We start from the raw sequence: 15,222 nt of genomic DNA on the forward strand, positions 1-15,222 counted from the left end.
GCACGTGCCACCGTGCCTAGCTAATTTTTTGTATTTTCAGTAGAGACAGGGTTTCACCATGTTGACCAGGATCTCTTGACCTCGTGATCCACCTGCCTCGGCCTCCCAAAGTGCTGGGATTACAGGTGTGAGCCACGGCACCCAGAGAGCAGGCACATCTTACATGGCCAGAGCAGGAGGAATTGGGGTGCAGGTGCCACATACTTTTAAACAACCAGATCTCATGAGAACTCACTATGGGGATGACAGCACCAAGGGAGGATGATGTTAAACCATAGAAACCACTCCTATGATCCAGTCTCCTCCCACCAGGCCCCACCTCCAACATTGGGGATTACATGAGATTTGGGCGGGGACACACATCCAAATCATATCAGTAATTTACTTTGCAACCTTCATAGCATATTGGTGTCCCCTCAAACTCTGTACTTGGTGCTTCTCTCAAACTGTGCTCTTTCTTAGCTATCCACTTTATTCTAGTGGCTTCAGCTAGTACTGAAATGATCTTACCTCCCAAACTTTGGCCTCTGCTAGCCTTCTCTCCTCAGCTCCAGCTGGACATCTCTGACAGTATGTTCCATAAACACTCCAAAATCAATCTCAATTTTTCTTCCATCAACTCATTGTCTCTCTTGTTTTGATAATGTCTATATATGTCTCCAGCCTCATCCCAGCTGAAAATGCAGTTATCCTGGGAGCAATACTGTCTCCCTTTCTCCCACAGAACAGCACTTCTGTATTGTTTATAACTATAAATATATTTTGTTTGTTTGTTTTGAGACTGGGCCTCTCTGTCACTCAGGCTGGAGTGCAGTGGCGCAATCTCAGCTTACTGCAAACTCCACCGCCCAGGTTCAAGTGATTCTCCTGCCTTAGCCTCCCAAGTAGCTGGGATTGCAGGTGCCTGCCACCATGCCTGGCTAATTTTGTTTCTTTTTTTGTTGTTGTTATTTTTAGTAGAGATAGAATTTTACCATGTTGGCCAGATCACTTGAACTCTGATTTCAAGTGATCCACCTGCCTTGGCCGCCCAAAGTGCTAGGATTACAGACGTGAGCCACCATGCCTGACCAGCTTCTCCATTTTTTTAACCTAGCAATTTGCACATGTCCAGGCACATCGTGTTTGTCTTTTTATTAGTTTTACAGAAAAATGCTTACACAGACACGTAGTATTAACTCAGGAGTGTAGTGGTCTTTTCTTCGTGCATTAACAAATTACACAGTAATAGAGCTGTTCAGGGCCCCCCCCACCCCAAAAGTATATCAAGCAAGACATGAAATCAGATATCTGGTGTAGCTCTTTTCGGTCAACTCTCAACAGGGCTCCACTGAGAAGATTAGTTCCTGCCCATCTTTTTCATGCATCCCATTCTAATCACTGGAGATTGTTATTACAGGGATCCGTGTCATTTGAGGATGTGGCTGTGGATTTCACCCGACAGGAGTGGCACAGACTGGACCCTGCTCAGAGGACCATGCACAAGGATGTGATGCTGGAGACCTACAGCAACCTGGCATCTGTGGGTGAGGATGATTGTGTGACTCCTGGGAGCATGTGTTTCCTTTCTTGGTTGCTGTAACATGGGCAGCCTTGCGAGGGTTTAACGATATTGAGAGTCACAGATGAGTGATCAGTTTAGGGCACCAGGAAGAATGTGTGTGTTCTTACTTCCCCAGTGAAAGGTTTAAATGGGCCCCCTTCCTTGTGCAGCTCATGAAGATGCACCTTCCTCCTCCATCAGAGGCCCTAGAGCTCAGACAACCTGGCCCACGTCCTGTGCCATTTCCCATTAACAGGCCTCTGCGTGGCCAAACCAGAGATGATCTTCAAGTTGGAGCGAGGAGAAGAGCTGTGGATATTAGAGGAGGAATCCTCAGGCCATGGTTACTCAGGTAAGTGAGCAAGAGCTGGACATATGGAAAATAGGGGAAATAAGAGCCCAGGAATTCAGGTCAAAGGGTATCCTGGTGCAACATTTTCTACTAATATCTTTTTAGAGGTCCCCACTGTTTGAAAATAAGAGGGACAGAAGGTCTACATGCTTCAGATACCAAAATTACACGTCTTAATATCACACTCAAACTTCAGTGCTTTCTCCTGTTTTAACTTGATTTTTTTTTGTTTTGATGGAGTCTTGCTCTGTCACCCAGGCTGGAGTACAGTGGTGCGATCTCAGCTCACTGCAACCTCTGCCTCCCAGGTTCAAGTGATTCTCCTGCCTCAGCCTCCCGAGTAGCTGGGATTACAGGCATGTGCCACCATGCCCAGCTAATTTTTGTACTCTTAATAGAGACAGGATTTCACCATGTTGGCCAGGCTGGGCACGAACTCCTGACCTCAGGCAATCCACTTGCCTTGGTCTCCCAAAGTGCTGGGATTACAGGCATGAGCCACCACACCCAGCCTTTATCTTGATTTTTAAGTTATTTACCACTCTTATTTATCTCTGCCTCATCTTAAACATTTATTATTTTATTTTTTTGAGACAGAGTCTCGCTCTGTTGCCCAGGCTGGAGTGCAGTGGCATAATCATGGCTCACTGCAGCCTCACTGCCCGTTTCTTTGGTTTTTGTTTTTGTTTTGAGACAGAGTCTTGCTCTGTCATCAGGCTGGAGTGCAGTGGCACGATCTTGGCTCACTGCAGCCTCCGCCTCCTGGGTTCAAGTGATTCTCCTGCCTCAGCCTCCTGAGTAGCTGGGACTACAGGTGCATAACACCACATCCAGCTAATATTTGTATTTTTTAGTAGAGACGAGGTTTCACCATGTTGGCCAGGATGGTCTCAATCTCTTGACCTTGTGATCTGCCTGCCTCTGCCTCACAAAGTGCTGGGATTACAGGTGTGAGCCCTCACTGCCCGGTTTTAAGCAATCTTTGCACTGCAGCCTCCCTAGTAGCTGGGACTACAGGTGCACATAACCATGCCTGGCTGATTTTTGTATTTATTTTATTTTATTTTTTTGTAGAGACAGAGTATCTCACTATGTTGCCCAGGCTGGTCTTGAACTCCTGGGCTCAAGTGATCCACCTGCCTTGGCCTCCCAAAGTGCTAGGATCAGAGGTGTGAGCCACCACACTTGGCAACATTTATTCCTCCTTCCCTCCATTGCCTTGGATGCTTTCTGTTGTCAGGCATTCATTCATATATTCATTTAGTCATCTGTGAAACTTTAAATGAGTATCAGTTATATGCTGGGTATGTTCTAGGTATGGGAAACTGGTAGTGAATAAAATAGTATCTCTGTTCTCTTGGAGCTTACAATATAGTAGGCGAAAGTGACCAGAAACAAAGAAATACATCATATGTTTGATGGTGAAAAGAAAATCAGTGCAAGGTAAGAAGGATAGATACTGATATGTGCTTTTAGGAAATAGGGTTTTTTGTTTGTTTTGTTTTTTTAGACAGAGTCTCACTCTGTTGTCCAGGCTGGAGTGCAGTGGCACAATTCTGGCTCACGGCAATCTCTACCTCCTGGGTTCAAGCAATTCTCTTGCCTCAGCCACCTGAGTAGCTGGGATTACAGGCAGGCACCATCATGCCCAGCTAATTCTTGTATTTTTGGTAGAGACAGAGTTTCTCCATGTTGGGCAGGCTGGTCTCAAACTCCTGACCTCAAGTAATCCACCTGCCTTGGCCTCCCAAAGTGCTTGGATTACAGGTGTGAACCACCATTCCTGGCTGGAATAGAGTTTAATTTTATACTGTGACAAGAGAAGCCAGTTTGGGGTTTTACATAAAAGAGTGACATGCTGTGATTTGTTTTTAAAGGATCTCTCTCACTGCTGTGTGGCAATGGTTCTGTTGGGGATAATGCCCTCAGGCATGATAATGACCTTCTTTACCATCAGAAGATTCAAACATTGGACCAAAATGTTGAATATAATGGATGTGGGAAAGGCTTTCATGAGAAAACAGGCCTTGTTAGACATAAAAGAACACCCACAGGAGATAAAAACTTTGAATGTCATGAATGTGGGAAAGCTTACTGCAGAAAATCAAACCTTGTTGAACATCTGAGAATACACACAGGAGAAAGACCCTATGAATGCAATGAATGTGCAAAAACCTTCAGTGCAAGATCATACCTCATTGCTCATCAGAAAACCCACACAGGGGAGAGGCCTTTTGAATGTAATGAATGTGGGAAATCTTTTGGCAGGAAGTCACAACTCATCCTACATACGAGAACACACACTGGAGAGAGACCCTATGAATGCACTGAATGTGGGAAAACCTTTTCTGAGAAGGCAACCCTCACGATTCATCAAAGAACTCACACAGGGGAGAAACCCTATGAATGTAGTGAATGTGGAAAAACATTTCGTGTAAAGATATCCCTTACCCAACACCACAGAACTCACACAGGGGAAAAACCTTATGAATGTGGGGAGTGTGGGAAAAACTTCCGTGCCAAGAAATCCCTAAATCAGCATCAAAGGATTCACACAGGTGAGAAACCCTATGAGTGTGGTGAATGTGGGAAATTCTTCCGAATGAAGATGACTCTCAATAATCATCAGAGAACTCACACAGGTGAAAAGCCCTATCAGTGTAATGAATGTGGGAAATCTTTTAGGGTGCACTCATCTCTTGGGATCCATCAGAGAATTCACACAGGAGAGAAACCTTACGAATGTAACGAGTGTGGTAATGCTTTCTATGTGAAAGCACGCCTCATTGAACATCAGAGGATGCATTCAGGAGAGAAACCCTATGAATGTAGTGAATGTGGGAAAATCTTCAGTATGAAAAAATCCCTCTGTCAACACCGAAGAACTCACACGGGAGAGAAACCTTATGAATGTAGTGAATGTGGAAATGCCTTCTATGTGAAAATACGCCTCATTGAACATCAGCGAATTCACACAGGAGAGAGACCCTTCGAGTGTCAAGAATGTGGGAAAGCTTTCTGCCGGAAAGCACACCTCACAGAACATCAAAGAACTCACATAGGCTGGTCCTGGCATTGTGCAATGGAAAAAGCCTCTCCCTGAAGAATTCCCTCACCATTGGATCAAGCTCCTTGGGGCATATGATCACCAGGGCACACAGAGTGTGCCTGTGAAAATTTGACACCTATATTGTATCAAAATATGTCCTGATCCCCTTAGGGGATAGCTCATTGTTTTTATTTGGATTTCCCTAATTATCGGTGTGTGAACATCTTATCTGTTGATTGGCTATTTGAATTTTTTCTTCTGTGCATTGACTGTTCATGTCCTCTGCTCATTGTTTTCAAATGGGCTGTTCATCTCTTACTTTTTGGTTTAAATGTTGTTGTTTTTTAACATATGAGAATATAAAAATCCTTTTTTTTTCAGTCATGTGTGTTGCAAATATCTTCTCCCAGACTGTGATTGGTTCTTTAATTTTGTCATCTCTTTTCTTCTGCTGAAGTTTTATTTATTTATTTATTTATTTATTTGAGGTGGAGTCTCACTCTGTTGCCCAGGCTGGAGTGCAATGGCCTGAGCTCGCTCACTGCAACCTCTGCCTCCTGGGTTCATGTGATTCTCCTGCTTCAGCCTCCCAAGTAGCTGGGATTACAGGCATGCACCACCATGCCCTGCTAATTTTTGTAATTTTAGTAGAGACAGGGCTTCACATGTTGGCCAGGCTGGTCTTGAACTCCTGACCTCAAGTGATCCACCCACCTTGGCCTCCAAAAGTGTTGGGATTACAGGCGTGAGCCACCATGCCCAGCTAAAGTTTTATATATTAATATCATCGGTTTCAAGGTGATAATATTCTCCTATACTTTCCTCTAGAGGTTTTCCTTTCAACATTTAGAATTTCAATCTCCTGTGAGATTTTTTGGTATAGCATGAAGTGTGCAATGCATACTACTATATTGTCTTTATATAATTTTACATAAATGGGATCACACTGTATTTAAAGTTCTGCAGCTTGCTTTTCTCATGTAATGTTACCTTTCCAAGATCTGTCCTTGTTGATAAGTGTGGGTCTGGCTAGTTATTTATCTCTCCATTTCCCCAGTAAAAGACATTTGTATCTTTTTTGAGCTTAGTGTCTAAATCTAGAAATGTAACTGATGGGTCATAGGATTTAGGCAATGTGCTGGTTATTAAGCAATTGTGTCCCAGCTTCAAACCCACCCTTCTTTACTGTGCTTTGTGACTCTACAAACCACATTTTGGCCTTGCTAACTGCTCCCTGTTGGGCTTTGCCAATAAGAGATACTAGATATAAGCTTTGGGGCTGGAGAGGGAAGAAGGGACTTGCTTCTTTTTTTCTGTTCCTATTGGCTTCCTGGTCATTGGCGTGTCTGCTCAGCATTGCTTCTTCACTCGGGCAACAGCAGTTCATTGTCATATCAGCATTTTAATATAGTTTGCAGTCTTCTAGCACTCACAGAACCAGCTTTATGGTAGCCCATCCCCTCTGAGACACAAGCATTAGCTGGCTGGCGTCACCTCCTTAAAGATGTGAATTCTAGTCATGTGGGACCCCTCCTCCATTCTTTTAAGTTTTAGTAATTTCAATTTATGGCAGTTTGCAGTGGATCATGTCTGTAATCCCAGCACTTTGGGAGGCCAAGGTGGGTGAATTGCTTGAGCCCAGGAGTCAAGACCAGCCTGGGAAATATGGTGAAACTCTATCTCTGCAAAAAAATTCAAAAATCAGTTGGGCATGGGAGCACACCTGTGGTCCCAGCTACTTGGGAGTCTGAGGCAGGAGGTTGAGGCTGCAGTAAGCTGTGATTGTGCCGCTGCACTCCAGCCTGGGCAACAGAGCAAGACCTTGTCTCCAAAAGAAATTTTCAACTTCTTCCCTTTGTTATGCCAGCCCAGCTGTTTTCTGCAGTTGCTATCTCTCTAATAACTTGAATGTTCTCTTTTTGTCTCTTCAGTTACTTGTTTACAACCTCATAACTAGTTAAAATTGTTTATAAGTTCTTTCTGTTAAAATAACTAGTGTGGTTTTTGTCTCCTAGTTGGGCTCTGATTGATACAGAGGTTTTTATTATTATTATTATTTTTAATTTATTTTATTATTATTTTTAAGACGGGGTCTCACCGTGTTGGTCAGGCTGGTCTTAAACTCCCAACCTCAGGTGATCCACCCGCCTTGGCCTCCAAAGTGCTTGGATTACAGGCGTGAGCCACCACGCCCGGCCCAATACAGAGGTTTTTTAAACTTTATTAAGTATTGACATTTTCCCTTCCAAATTGTATATACTCTCATGAGGGATTTGAGAATGTTTTCATTTTGCCATTCAGCAGCACTTATTATCAGTCCTTTAAATTATTGCCAATCTGAAAGGTATGAAATGGCTTTGAGCCTTTGCTTCCATGAATGTGGTCTGTCTTTATTTTATTTTATTTTTACTTTTTGAGACGGAGTTTCACTCTTGTTGCCCAGGCTGGAGTGCAATGGCACAATCTCGGCTCACTGCAACCTCCGCCTCCCAGGATCCAGTGATTCTCCTGCCTCAGCCTTTCAAGTAGCTGGGACTACAGGGGTACATGACCACACCCAGCTAATTTTTGTACTTTTAGTAGAGATGGGGTTTCTCCATGTTGGCCAGGCTGGTATCAAACTCCTGACCTCAGGTGATCCGCCCACCTTGGCCTCCTAAAGTGCTGGGATTACAGGTGTGAGCCTATTTATTTATTTATTTATTTATTTATTTATTTGAGACACAGTCTCACTCCATCACTCAGGCTGCAGTGCAGTGGTCTAATCTCGTCTCACTGCAACCTCTGCCTCCTGGGTTCAAATGATTCTCATACCTCAGCCTCCCAAGTAGCTGGGACTATAGGTGCATGCCACCATGCCCAACTAATTTTTATATTTTTTGTAGAAATGGGGTTTTGCTATGTTGGCTAGGTGGTCTTGAATTCTTGACCTCAAATGATCTGCCTGCCTTGGCCTCCCAAAGTGCTGGGATTATAGGCGTGAGCCACTGCACCCAACCTGTCTGTCTATTTTTTAACTTGTCTTTTCTAACCTTCAATAGTATTTTATGGTTTTCTCCAAGAAATTGTCTATGAAAGTTAATTTTTTAGTAGCACCTTTGCATTTACACAGGTATACACATATATATTTCAAAATATAATGATGCTATGGGGTTTACATATATACTTACATATAATATTTGTGTATCTCACACACACATGTCTCCCCACACAACATTTTTGTTTGAGGTGGGCAGTTTTCATTTCATTTTATCCAAATATTTACCACCTTGGTTGTGCATCATTACTTTCTGCATTTCATCTAGGATCATTTTCTTCTTTGCCTAAAAGTACCCCACAGAGTTTCCTCTAGTAAGAGTCTGTTAGTGGTGAGCCTCTCAGTTCCCCTTTCAGGAGTTGGGTCTGGGCTGCCTGGGAGGAAAACGGGAATACTGACCGCTAGAGCAAATAAAAGACTCTGGTGGTGGGCGACTTGGTCCTCCTAAGGTTTTAGAAATTGTCTTGCCCCATGAAAATGACATGTTCTGAGGCCCTACTCTGGGGTATACTGACTTTCATTAGCTACTGTCACCATCTGTGGTGCTCCCTCACTTGCCAACACTGCAGTGTAGATTTGACTCCCAAGAGCCTATGCATAGTCTCTGCCAATCCTCCAGTAGCCACTATCATGGTAGTTTTTACTCCCATGAGTCAGCAGTCCAGTGTCTACTAACCCCTCCATTAATTCACGGCAGTTCTTACCACCCCTTTAGGCCAGAGCACAATGTCTAATCACCCACCATTAGCTCACATCATGTCTTATCACCCACCTTCACCCTCAGCTTAGTGTCTGATGATCTTCCATTAGTCTGTATCATGTCTTACTTCCCCACTTTAAACTTAGCATGGTGACAGCTGACTCTCATTAGCTCACAGCCCTGTGTTTTCTCTTCCTGTTGACCTAATGTAGTGTCTGTTGACTCCATGTTAGTGCTTACATTTTGTTTGCTAATTCCCCACTGGCTACAGCCTCCCAAGTAGCTGGGACTACAGGCACATGCCACGATGCCTGGCTAATTTTTAAATTTCTTTGTGGAGACAGGCTCTTGCTATGTTGCCTAGGCTGGTCTCAAACTCCTGGACTCAAGTGATCCTCCTGTCTCAGCCACCCAAAGTGCTGGGATTACAAGTGTGAACCACTGTGCCGGACCTGTCTGCTGATTTTTATTAGCTATTGGGTACAGTGTCTTTGCCCACTTGAGCCCACAGCATGGTGGGCTCAGCACAGCACAATGGCACCCATCTGTCAGCTGTTCCCCAATCAGCTACCAATATGGTGACTTTGGTCTTCTTGGGCCTCAGCACACTGTCTGCAGAACTTCCATGACAATGTCACTGTCTTTTGATCTCCCCTTATCGGGTCACAAGATTTTTAAGCATGAGGACGCAGTGGTGTCTGCTTCCCCTAAAATAGTCCCTAACCGTATGTCAGCTGCCCATATATTACAGCCCATCAGTATATCTGCTGACCATATGTGAATGTCTTCTGATGTACTGGCCACCAGCACAGATGCCCCACTTTTGGGCTCATCACCATATTTTTGTCTTTACCATAGTTCAATCATTGTGTCTACTGAATCCCCCCATTAACCACTAGTATTGTGTTGTTGGCCCATTGAGCCCTCATTGGAGTCTACTGAACCCAGATTAGCCCTTATCACTGTTTGTTGCTCCCGCATTAGCCAACAGTACAGTTTCCTCAGCACCCATGAGGCCCCAGCAATGTCTTTGCTGACCCTACTTTAGCTACTATCACTTTGCTGATCCCCACTTAGTCACAAGAATGGAGACTTTAACCTCCATGAGCTCCCAGTACAGTATCTGGGGTTCCACATTAGCTCTGGTTTTCTGGTCACCCATTGGCCATGAATATAGTGCCTTTGGCTCTCATAAGACCCAGTTGCTGACCCTGTATTGATCGCCATCACTGCCTGGTGATCCTCCATCAGCCATGCATAGAATGCCTTTGAATGCAATCATGCCCCATCACAGCACATGCTGCCCTGCGTTGGAGCCCATCACTATGTCTGCTAATCTGATTATATGAGCCTCAACACTGTGTCTGCCGACTACTAGACACCACTAGGGAGGCTGCCTCATGTTTCTCAATCACAGTATCTGCCCACCCTATATTAGTGTCATCACTGTGTCTGCTAGTTTTTTCTTTTTTTAGACAGAGTTTCTCTCTTGTCACCCAGGCTGGAGTGCAACAGCGTGATCTTGGCTCACCGCAACCTCCACCTCCCAGTTTCAAGCAATTCTCCTGCCTCAGCCTCCCCAGTAGCTGGGATTACAGGTGTCCGCCATCATGCCCAGCTATGTGTCTGCTAATCTTGGTCACAAGTACAGTGTCCTCAATCTTCATAAAAAATCAACCTGTTGTCTGTTCACCCCACATTAGCCCTTAGTCACTCTTTGCTGATTAGCCACCACTTAAGTGGTTTTGTCTCCATCACAGTGTCAGCCCCATCCCTGCCACGCTGATGTGTCATTGTGTCTTAGTACAGTGTGCTGATCTCATGAGCCCCGGCATAATGCCTGGGGTTCATTAGAGCATACCCTTCATGACAGCACGTCATGGTTTCAGATGATCCTGTATTAGCCACTGGTACAGGGTCTTTGACCTTTATGAGTTCCTACAGCCATGTCTGCTGATGCTATAGTAGCTCCCAACACTATGTCTGTTGAATCCTCATTGGTCATCAATACAGTGGCTTTGATCTCTGATGACACCATACAGTTTCTGATGTATGAGGTACAATTATTGTTCCCTGATCTCTGTATGCTGGTTTGTTGGCTGTTCTTACAATCTCAGCAATGCTTCCTTCAACTCTGGCAGTTCCCCAGGCCTTCAGGCTGTTTTCTTATTTTTCTGACTTTACTGAGCATCGGGGATGGTCCCTTGATATTTTTGGCTGTGGAGTCTTATCCCCTTTTCCTCTGACTGTCTTCCAAATGCAACGACTGTTTGTGGTCTCCAGATGTTCAACAATCCTGCTGTTCCTTAAGGCCAGACACTTTTCCCTTAAGCCTCTGGCTGTTTCCAAGGTAGTTCTCACTGTTGCATGACATGTGACAATTTCCTCTTCTGTTTGACTATTGTAGAGTCTTTGCCTGTCCCAACTACAAGGACTGTACTCTGGCTGTTTGCTACTTACTCTGGCTGTTCATGTCACTACAAGACTGTTTCTCGGTTTCTGTGGCTGTTTTCTAGTGTCCTGGAATGTTCACTCAGCCTTGGGCTATTGTCTGGAATCAGACTGTTCGAGTTGCTTCTAGTAACTCCCCAATGCCTGGAATAGGCTACCTTACCCTCCCTTTTGCTACCTCAATCCTAGGTATGTTCAGGCTTCCTCTTGCCTCTTTTCTGGTCTCCAACTGTTTCTCCATCCCAAGGACTGTTGTATATCCTGGATGCAGCTGGGGGCATTAAACATCAAGCGGGAATGGCAGGCCGCAGGGGGAGCACCTACCTTCCAGGTAGACCTCTTCAGCTGTGGCTACTCTGGTGAAACAGTCCCTGCAGAGAGGCTGCCTGCTTCAGAGTCCTGGTGTGGCCTCCTGGCAGGAAATCAATAGCCTTAGAGTCCCTAGATTTGCTTCCATCAACCTGCTAGAAAATCCATTAAACACTTCCCAGCATTCAGGGTGTCTGTGTGTGAATCTCTGTTTGGGAGAGACCGTGATGACTGAGAGGAAGAACATGGAGACCACAGCTGTGTGCAGTGTGCAGCATGGGAACCAGCCCTACTCTCACCCGAGCCTCATTCCTTCTCCCTAATACATGGACATCACAGTTCAGGCCCAGAATCCTTCAGAGTCCCGTGCTGATGTTGGAGGATGAATACAGGGTGTCTGCCCCATGGGTATTTTTCAGCTCAAAACATGAAACCCTTATAACTGAATGTGCAGTATTACTAACAGCCATTTAGTTTCTAGACAGGCAGTGTAGTGTAATGGTTGAGAAAATGAATGCTGGAGCCAGATATGTATTCAAATCCTGCCCCTTAATGGTTTGTTAGATATGGCACAGAAAGCACACAGAAAGAATTCTTACACTTTACTTAAAAAAAACAAAAAAACCAAAAAAAACATAAATAACCCAACTAAAAAATGGGCAAAGACTGGGCGCAGTGGTTCACGCCTGTAATCCCAGCACTTTGGGAGGCCAGCGTGGGCAGATCACTTGAGGTCAGGAGTTTGAGACCATCCTGGCCAACATGGTGAAGCCCCATCTCTACTAAAAATACAAAAATTAGTCAGGTGTGGTGGTACGCACCTGTAATCCCAGCTACTCGAGAGGCTGAGGCAGGAGAATTGATTGAACCCAGGAGATGGAGGTTGCAGTGAGCTGAGATCGTGCCACTGCACTCCAGCCTGGGTGACAAAGCAAGACTCCATCATAAATAAATAAATAAATAAATAGGCAAAGGACTCGAATAGACGTTTCTCTACAGATGATATACAAATGCCCAGTAAGCACATGGAAAACTGCTCAATGTCATTAGCCATCAGGGAAATGGAAATTGAAACCACAATGAGATAACACTACACACACATAGGATGGCTAGAATCTAAAAGACAGATAATAACAAGTGTTGGAGAGCATGTGGACAAATTGGAATGCTCTACATTGCTGGTAGGACGTAAAATGGTGCAGCTGTTTTGTAAAACAGCTTGACAATGTCTGAAAATGTTAAAAATAAATGTACCATGTGATCCAACAATTCCATTCTTGAGTATCTTCCTAGGAGAAATGACAACATATGTCTACACAAAAATCTGAACACAGATGTTCACAGCAGTGCTATTCCTTACTTGCCAAAAAGTGGAAACAGTCCAAATGTCCATCAACCAATGAAATGATACACAAAACGTGGTATGTTCATCAAATGAAATAATCAGTAATAAAAAGAAATGAGGTGCTGATACATTCTGCCAATGTGGATGAATTTTGAAAACACGTTAAATGAAAGAAGTCAGTCAGGAAAGACCACATATTGTATTAATTCCATTTATCTGAAATGTCCGGAATAGGCAAAACTGGGGAAACTAAAAGTACGTTAGTGGTTGTCTAGGACTGGGGTGGGGGTAGGTTGTAGAAATGGAGAGTGACTGCTCACAGGTACTGTGTTTCTTTTGGGGGTGATGAAAATATTCTAAAATTCTATTGTGATGGTTGCACAACTCTGAATGTACTAAAGCTAATTTAATTGTCATGTTAAACGAATGAATTGTGTTGTACGTGTGTGAATTACACCTCAATAAAGTTGTTTAGAAAATAGGAAACTGTAAAAATAAAGATTTGAACTAGGTCAGTATTTTTAAAAGTTGAGTCTTTGTAATATTATTTTTAATAAAAAATTTATGGCCGGGCGTGGTGGCTCACGCCTGTAATCCCAGCACTTTGGGAGGCCTAGGTGGGTGGATCACCTGAGGTCAGGAGTTCAAGACCAGCCTGGCCATAATGGTGAAACCCCATCTTTAAAAAAAAAATTTATTGATTTATTTACTTTTATTTTTATTTTTTGGAATGGAGTCTTGCTCTGTCACCCACGCTGGAGTGCAGGGGTGTGATCTTGACTCACTGCAACCTCCGCCTCCTGGATTCAAGCGATTCTGTCTCAGCCTCCTTAGTAGCTGGGATTACAGGCGTGTGCCACCACTGCTGGCTAATTTTTGTATTTCTTTTGGTAGAGATGGAGTTTCGCCATGTTGGCCAGTCTGGTCTCCAACTTCTGATCTCAGTTGATCTGTTCACCTCAAGGCTGGGCGTGGTGGCTCATGCCTGTAATCCCAGCACTTTGGGAGGCTGAGGCAAGTAGATCACGAAGTCAAGAGATCAAGACCATCTTACTTCAGGTTTTCTAGTTCCAGAATTAAAAAAAAAAAGAAAAGAAAAGACCATCCTGGCCAACATGGTGAAACCCCGTCTCTACTAAAAATACAAAAATTAGCTGGGCGTAGTGGTGGGCACCTGTAGTCCCAGCTACTTGGGAGGGTGAGGAAGGACAATCGCTTGAACCTGGGAGATGGAGGTTGCAGTGAGCTGAGATTGTGCCAATGCATGCCAGCCTGGGCAACAGAGTGAGACTCTGTCTCAAAAAAAAAAAAAAATCTCTACTGGGCCGGGCACAGTCTAATCCCACCACTTTGGGAGGCCGAGGTGGGAGGATTGCTTGAGGTGAGGAGTTGGAAACCAGCCTGGGCAACATAGGGAGATCCCCATCTCTACAAAAATTAAATAAAGATATGTACTATTGCCAACTATTGCCAAGACTATAACTTGCAAATCCCTAATCCCTTGGTAAACAATTTCCTTGAAGAGCCCCCTCTCCTCAGTGTGATGACATATGTCCTCTTTTACAAATACCCAACTGGCAAATACTTACTGTATTAGTTTTCTTTTTCTTTTTTTTGAGACAGAGCCTTGCTCTGTCACCCAGACTGGTATGCGGTAGCACAATCTTGGGTCACTGCAACCTCTGCCTCCCAGGTTCAAGTGATTCTCATGTCTCAGCCTCCAGAGTAGCTGGGATTACAGGCTGGTGCCACCACACCTGGCTAATTTTTGTATTTTTAGCAGAGACGGGATTTTGGCATGTTGGCCAGGCTGGTCTCGAACTCCTGACCTCAGGTGATCCACCTCCCAAAGTGCTGGGATTACAGGCGTGAGCCACCGTGCCCGGCCCTAATTTCTGTATTTTTAGTAGAGACGGGATTTTGGCATGTTGGCCAGGCTGGTCTCGAACTCCTGACCTCAGGTGATCCACCTCCCAAAGTGCTGGGATTACAGGCGTGAGCCACCGTGCCCGGCCCTAATTTCTGTATTTTTAGTAGAGACGGGATTTTGGCATGTTGGCCAGGCTGGTCTGAAACTCCTGGCCTCAAGTGGTCCACCCGCCTCAGCCTCCCGAAGTGCTGGAATTACAGGCATGAGCCACTGCACCTGACCAACTGTATTAGTTTTCTATTGATGTATAACAAATTACTACAAACTTAGCAGCTTAAAACAATACCTATTTATTATCTCACTGTTCTGTAGGTCAGAAGTCCAGGCAAGTTTTCTTGGGTTCTCTCCTTAATGGTCTCACAAGGCCAAGGTCAAAGTATTTGCTGCACTTGACTCTAATCTGGAGGTTCTCAGGAAGAACCCACTTTTAACCTTGTTCAGGTCATTGTCAGACTTCAGCTCCTTGCAGTGTGTAGGACTGATGTCCCCATCTCCCTGCTAGCTGT

The 15,222-nt window shown here is 44.4% G+C and overlaps 1 protein-coding gene across 2 annotated transcripts in view; it reads left to right on the top strand.

The window, feature by feature from the left end:
* ZNF157 (zinc finger protein 157) overlaps positions 1–6,020 on the top strand; it is a 40,344-nt gene extending 34,324 nt beyond the window's left edge. For both annotated transcript variants that reach the window (XM_017517796.2, XM_017517797.2), the window contains exons 3-5: positions 1,400–1,526; positions 1,800–1,895; positions 3,773–6,020. In XM_017517796.2, the coding sequence (XP_017373285.1) occupies positions 1,400–1,526; positions 1,800–1,895; positions 3,773–4,998 (1,449 nt within the window). In that variant the 3' untranslated portion in view covers positions 4,999–6,020. The remainder of the gene's footprint in view (positions 1–1,399; positions 1,527–1,799; positions 1,896–3,772) is intronic.
* The last annotated feature ends 9,202 nt before the right edge of the window (positions 6,021–15,222 follow it).

The sequence above is a fragment of the Cebus imitator genome, unplaced genomic scaffold (assembly GCF_001604975.1).
Source record: "Cebus imitator isolate Cc_AM_T3 unplaced genomic scaffold, Cebus_imitator-1.0 Scaffold647, whole genome shotgun sequence".
Classification (NCBI taxonomy): Eukaryota; Metazoa; Chordata; class Mammalia; order Primates; family Cebidae; genus Cebus; species Cebus imitator.